The sequence below is a fragment of the Rhinopithecus bieti genome, unplaced genomic scaffold, assembly GCF_001698545.2.
Source record: "Rhinopithecus bieti isolate Rb0 unplaced genomic scaffold, ASM169854v2 scaffold_15393, whole genome shotgun sequence".
NCBI classification, from domain to species: domain Eukaryota; kingdom Metazoa; phylum Chordata; class Mammalia; order Primates; family Cercopithecidae; genus Rhinopithecus; species Rhinopithecus bieti.
The window spans coordinates 125,746-133,038 of NW_016808147.1; the positions used below are offsets into that span (position 1 = coordinate 125,746).

The 7,293-nt window shown below is 34.1% G+C and overlaps 1 protein-coding gene across 1 annotated transcript in view; it reads left to right on the forward strand.

Moving 5' to 3' along the window:
• The window catches only part of LOC108537870 (uncharacterized protein CXorf57-like), a 13,504-nt gene extending 8,758 nt beyond the window's left edge, over nucleotides 1-4,746 (forward strand). Inside the window, 2 exon segments of the mRNA XM_017885624.1 lie at nucleotides 1,667-1,809; nucleotides 4,534-4,746. Of these exon segments, the coding sequence (XP_017741113.1) occupies nucleotides 1,667-1,809; nucleotides 4,534-4,731 (341 nt within the window). The 3' untranslated portion in view covers nucleotides 4,732-4,746.
• Nucleotides 4,747-7,293: the final 2,547 nt, after the last annotated feature.

A 7,293-nucleotide genomic window follows, 5' to 3' on the forward strand; every position in this document is an offset into this window, starting at 1 on the left:
TGTCTGTAAACAGCCTCTAATTCTTTTATAGATTTGAGAGATAAAATGTGTATTCTATGAAGTTTTTGAGTTAAAAACCCAAACTGGGAAAAATGTTAACCAGAAAGATGTCTGATTACAGCTAACTCTCTGGACCTAATTATAACAGAAACAGAGGCTCTTAGAACTCTGGTTTTACGCAACTAGGTAGCTCTTGAATTTATTCCAGACAGTAAAGGAGCTATATGTGCCTTCATTGATCAAGAGTATTCCACGTACATCCCAGACAATTCAAAACTGATCCGAGATTCATCTGACGTTAAAATGAAATCACTTAATTATATCAGATCAAATGTTAGGACCTGTGATCCTAGGATAGTAATCTATTGGGAGAATCTGGAAGGAAAATTACAGAGTATCCTAATACTAAAAATTGTGTGTGTGTTTTATAGTGTAGGCATAATTATATAATACCATTTAATCCCTTATTAAAAGAAATTACAAGTGTGATTTTGTGTCAAAATGTTGACTAGGTAAAACATTATGTAAACAAAGCTAGACATGAAGGGAGCCTTAGCAAAAGAAATACTGGTACTAATGCAAATTCAGGTCTTAATAGTTGGGACTGTGGGCTGTGAGAGAAAAATGTGGAGACAATTGCAGATGGAACCTCTCTTAATCCAAGGAAGAATACATCAGTATGACAAATTAATTCTTTAAGATGATGAATAGCTTTTAAGCAGTTTTTGAACTTGCCAGCAAGCTTGCAGATAAAAACGTTTCTAAGTAAATTGTATGGCATATGAGAAGATAGTAAGTGCAATGTAGAAAAATAAAGTGGAATGGAGGATAAGTAAAACAGTCAGTTTTTAATAGGATGGTTAGGGATAGTATGACTGAGAAGGTGATATTTGAGCAAAGCTTGAAGAGAGGAGGGAGAAAGACACTTGGATATCTAAAGGGAAGACAGCAATTGCAAAGGTTCTGATACAGGACCATGTCTGTCATGTTTGGGGGAGATAGCAGTGAGCTCAGCTGCCTGGGCTCAGGTGATCCTCCCACTTCAGCCTCTTGAGTAGCTAGAGCTTTAGGCACATGTCACCATGCCCAGCAAATTTTTGTCTTTTTGGAGAGACATGGGGGATTTCACCATGTTGCTCAGGCTGGTCTCGAACTCCTGGGCTCAAGCAAGCTGCTGGTCTCGGCCTCCCGAAGTGCTGAGATTATAGGCATTAGCCACTGCACCTGGCCCATTTCTATATATTAAATATATAAGTGCTTAATAATGGGAAACATATTCCATGACACTGAGTTTTGTTTTTTGTTTGTTTGTTTGTTTTTTCACAAAATATCTTAAGAGAGGTGAGTTTAGATCCAGGTTTTCCAGGAGGTTATTAAATGGTTTGGTAAGATGGAGGGCATTCTAGGTGGAACAACTTGTTGGTTAATATAGGTGTTTACGTATGTTCCAGGCACATAGTAAGTCCTATATATATTTCAGCTGTTAATATTAGGGATCAAATTTAGTTTATGTGGGAGAGGTATATAGAGTTAGCTAGCAAGGTTTAGCTGGCAAGAAGGAGTCACTTTAGGTGTGATCAACTTATTATTTTTAACCATTAAAATAGATCTTTGAAGTTACCATTACATGTTAAACAGGATTTCTTTCCTCTTTTTTATATTCTAGATACCAAAATAATTTCCCTCTCTCACCTTGAAATGACCTGGACTAACAGAAGAAATTTTCCTGCATTGCTTGTGAGGATCTTACATAAATCAAAACTGCGATACTATGGAAAACCTGATAAAAAGATGATTGAACCATATCAGGTACAAGTAATAAGATATCATATGTTAATTTAAAGTTATAAATTATAACTTACACACCTAACTCCATAGTATGATAACCTGCTCATTTAAATAACATTTCGTAAGTTCAATGTAATAATTTTTAATTGTACATAAATGTATATTATAAAGTATTTTTCTGCATAGTTTATTGTGCAAAAAGAAATTATTTCTGTATTGGTGCCCTTTATTTCCCTGATCCAGGTGGTCTCCTTCCCACCTTTTTATTTTCCTTCAACCTTTTCTTCTCACCTATGCTTTCTGCACCAACATATAAACATACTCTAGTCTCCCATTTAAAAAAGAAAAGAAAATAGTCTCCCTTGGCCTTATGACTCTTCTATTCCCTATCTTTCTCTTCAGGTAAGCTTCTTGAAGAAGTAGTCTGCACTAGATGTTTTTACTGTCTCGCCTCCCATTTCTCAACACAATTATCTTGGCTTTTTTCCTTAGCTTATCATTCACTAGTGACTCTAATTGTCAAATCTGTGTGATACTTCTTTATTGTCTTTACTCTCTGTGCCGTATAATGCTCATGAGCTCTACTTTCTTGATAGGTTTGTGTTCTATATTTTTCTTACTTAATATTATATTGTATTTTCCTATGATATCAAGAACTATTTTAGATGTTTCATTTAACTTTTATTATAAAAGTTATACATGCTTATTGTAGGGAATTTGGAAAATGTAGAAAGCTGTTTGAAGATCTTACCATTCAGAGAGAGCCACTGTTAACATGATGTGTTTTATTCCCTTTCTTGTGTGTGTGTAAATCACATATATACACATATATAAGCATATCATACATATACATACACATATCTATTATATTCTATTTAATCATATATATCACATGTATGTGCATATGTATATATGTTATATATTTCATGTGACTGTCATATATCACATTAAATTATCTTACAAAATGGGTACCGTATTGTGCATACAATTTTGTATTATTTAACATTTTCTTAAATATTTTCTCATATCACTAAAAATTCTTCATTCATAATATTTTACAGTTATATATTTTTAGCACATTATATCATAAATTATTCAGCAATTCCCCGATAGTTTTTTGCCTTCTCATTGTTGCAATACTTTCCTCCCTTGTTTGTTGCCTTCCTACCTCCTTGTGTCTCCATCATTTCGTCCTTGCTTGCCTCTCCAGTCTCATCTCTTCCTGAGCTCTCTATGCCTCATACTAACGAAATTGCCCTACCTGGAATTTTCTAATGGTAGCCAATTGTTTTCTACCTTTCATGCCTCTGCTTATGTTGTTTCTTCTGCCTAGAATCCTCTTCCTCTCAATTCTCATCAGATTGGCAAAGCCATCTTTAAGATTCAGTTCAGTGCTTACCTCTGATTTAAGGCTTTCTATGTATACCCATATGCCTAGTCACTGGGAGAATCAACTACATGCTACTTAGGACCCCACTATATGCCCTTACATAGGTCTATCAGAGCATGCATAACCCAGTTACACATACCTGTTTGCTAATCTTACTCTACTGTGAGCTCCCTGACTGTAGGGAAGAAGTATCTAATAGTGCTTAAGAGTGCATGCCCTGTAGTCATATGAACTGAATTCAAGTTTCAGCTCTGTTTACCACTTCTTAACTTTATGATGTAGGGAAAATTATTTATCCTTTTAAAGCCTCAGTTTACTCATCTGTAAAATAGGGATACTAATTGTACTTACCTTACAGGGTTGATGTGAGGATTGAATTAGTTAATATAAGTAAAGGATTTACCTATGTTCCAGGCACATAGAAAGTCCTATATATATATTTTAGCTATTATTATTAGGGGCAGTGTTTGATTCATCTCTTCATTCCAGGGCCTAACATAATGTCTGGAATATGGATTCAGTAAATGTTTAATGAATAAAGGAATGAATCACCCAAAATGTATACTCATCATTTAGAGAAAGGGTCTGAGAATATAACATCATTATTTAAGAAGAAATTAAGAATTAGAAAACACTTTACAGACTGCCTTTTAGGCAGAACTGAAGTTGTCTGTCACTGTATTTTAATACTGAGAAATACTCCATCAAATACTTTCTACCTCAATAGATTTCTCTATTTTAACTATACTCAGAGTCAGCAAGAATGCATACTTGTTTTAACATTCCCCCTTCTGCTAGCATAATTTCTCAAGTAGTATCTCAGAAATGATTTCCATGTCTTATGTTCCAGTCTCAGATATTGCTATAAATAAATTAATGTAACCAGGGCATTGATGGCATCGTGCCCACTCAATTATATGTCTATCTAAAGTTCTCAAATATGAATATCAAGGCCGTCCAACAGTTCAGATAATCAAGAATGATGTCAAAATTTTCATGTAAAACTTCTAATATGTCATTTGTCTCATTCATTTGTCAAATGTATTGTGGGATCACTCTGTGTAAGGCACCATGCTAAATATTATGGAAGAATCAAATATAAATAAGGTTTGGCCTGTGCCCTCAGAGTTTACAGTCTCACAGTAAGTTAGTAGTACATTTAGTACTTCCATGGGTCTGGTGGCACTCTCTTTAGATTATCAATATTAACAGAATTGACAGCTGAATCATTATTAATAAATAATTAAAATTTAAATGTTTTTTATCACTCTAAATGATCACAAATAATGTGTTATGTATTATCTGTATAGATAAAAGTGACAAATATGTATGTGCTTTAATCATTTTCTTTCTAGACCTTTTTGGAAGTTGCTGACAGTTCAGGCACAGTGTCAGTGATTATGTGGAATGCCCTGTGTCCTGAGTGGTATAAAAGTTTGCGGGTTGGTTTAGTTCTTCTGCTTCAAGACTATTCTGTTAAAAAGAGTTATCCATTCAGAATACAGCCTGTCCCCGTGGATCCGCAGATCAAACTAATTTCTACAATGGGTTAAGTATTCAATGAATTTGTTGTCTTATCACTGTTTTGTTTATATAAATTGGCAACGTACTGTATTAGGAAAAAAGATCATAAAAATTACTGAAGCTGTTAGAACCTATGAAACCTTTACATTTCTTTGTCCATAAAATTTTCAAGCAGTCACATAACCTAATAAATATACCTATTTATTATTTCATTTATTAAGAGAAATTACCTGAGATATTTATTGTTGATTGAAGAATGAGCTCCACTTGGGTTGTACTTATTTTGTTTTATTTTAATTTTGGTCATAAAATATTAAGTTAATGTTGAATATATTTTGTAGTTACTAGTAGGTGCTATCTAAAAAGGACTTCTGTTAACTTTTTGAAATAATTTCAGACTTACATAGCAGTTGAAAGAATGGTATAGAGAACTCCCATATACCCTTTATCCATATTCAACAATTACCAACATTTACCTTTGCCTTATCATTATATATCTCTTTTCATACATATACATATCTTTACACACACACACACATACACATGTATGTATGTATACATATTCCTTGTGATCCAGTAAGAGAAAGTGGCAGCCATCATACATATCCCTTTAAGCCTAAACACTTCACTAGTATTTCAGCGTGTATTTTCTAATAACAAGTGCATTCTATTACATAATCTAAGTACAATTACCAAAATCAAGAAATTTAAAATTGATACAATACTAATATCTAACCTATAGTCAGTATTCAAATTTTGCCAATTGCTGCAATCTTGAAAGGGCTTTTCCTAACTAGTATTGATATATTGACATCACAAATATTTTGGACCATTAAAATTAATGTATTAAATAATTGTTTTAGATATGACTGTGATTTTTTCACTTTCATTTGTAAGAATTGTAGATTAAATATTGTTTTTGGTTTATAATACCTTTATTCTGAACCTGAATTTCTGTGTATTCTAAATTCCCCAGCTAATCCATTAAGCTTAATTACTTAGAGAATATTCAGGTAAAGGTAGCAGTTGTTCATTGTTTTCTTAAACTTGTGTTTTTTGCAAAAACCTTATATGATTATTTATTAAAATCTTAAGCATCTTGCAGACATTGGTCAGATCTTGTTAGATGAAGAAGTTATTACCTAGGTAGTCTGGTACACATAGTCTATTACCTCATTAATTTTTGCTATAGAAAGGTGAGGAACTAAACTGAGAGAGATATTGTGACTTACTAAGAAAACACAGTAAAAGTTGGCAAGAGGACGCTGATTTACAGCATGCTACCTCTGCTATATAGAATTATAGGACCAAATTTTCATAATGGAAACTCTCTAAGGTATGAGAAACTATGCTTTCAAGTAAGTGATTGCAGATACAGAAATTATTTTTTTAATGATAGCCTTGGTGATAATATATTTAAAATGTACCTTTTGGTCTTTAAAACAGTTTTACTTCTTATTAATGTTAGCAGCAGTCTCTATTTTCTCCCTTATATTTTTGATAAGTAACAGGACTTTTGCCCTCTTTTTTTAGGAAGCAAGAGACTATTTCTGTAAGGCGCCAAGTAGTAAATATTTTAGGCTTTGCAGGCCATATGGTCTCTGTTTCAGCTTCTCAGCTCTGCCTTTGTAGACTGAAGGCAGCCATATGTATGTAAAGGAATGGATATGGCAATATTCCAATAAATATTTATTTACAAAAGCTTCCAGCCATCTGCAGCCTGTAGTTTGCCTAGCCTACATGTATAAGTAGATTACAACTCTGGCTGTATATTGGAATCACTTGGGGAGCTTTAAAGAGCCACTGGTCCCCATCCTCAGAGATTCTGATTTAATTACTCTGAGAATGGGACCATGGCATTGCTCTGGGTTTAAATCTCCTCAGCTGATCCCAAAGGTACAGTCAAGGTTGGGAACTACGGCTTTATGATCTTTAAAAATTACCTGCATGAAACTAACTAATGATCTTTTTATCCTAGCATTTTCTTTATTTTTAATTGACAAATAATGATTAAATATATTTAGGGGGTGTAGTGTGATGTTTTGATCTGTGTATATACATTGTAGAAAGACTCAATCAACATATCCATCACCTTACCAAATTATCACTGTTTTGTGGTGAGAACATTAAAAATCTATTAGCAATTTTGAAATATATAATACATTATTATTAACTGTAGTCACTATCCAATGCGATAGATCCCTAAGACATTCCTGCAGTCTGACTGAAATTTTGTACCCTGTGATCAACATCTCGCTTTTCTCTATCCCTCCCCACTCGCTCCCCAGCGTCTGGTAACCATCTTTCTACTCTCTGTTTCTATGAGATTGACTTTTTTAGATTCTTGGAGAACATTATGCTAATTGAAATAAGCCAGGCATAGGCTGGGCGCAGTGGCTCACGCCTATAATCCCAGAACTTTGGGAGGTCGAGGCGGGCAGATCACAAGGTCAGGAGATCGAGACCATCCTGGCTAACATGGTGAAACCCCATCTCTACAAAAAATACAAAAAATAAGCCAGGCATGGTGGCGGGTGCCTGTAGTCCCAGCTAATCAGGAGGCTGAGGCAGGAGAATGGCATGAACTCAGG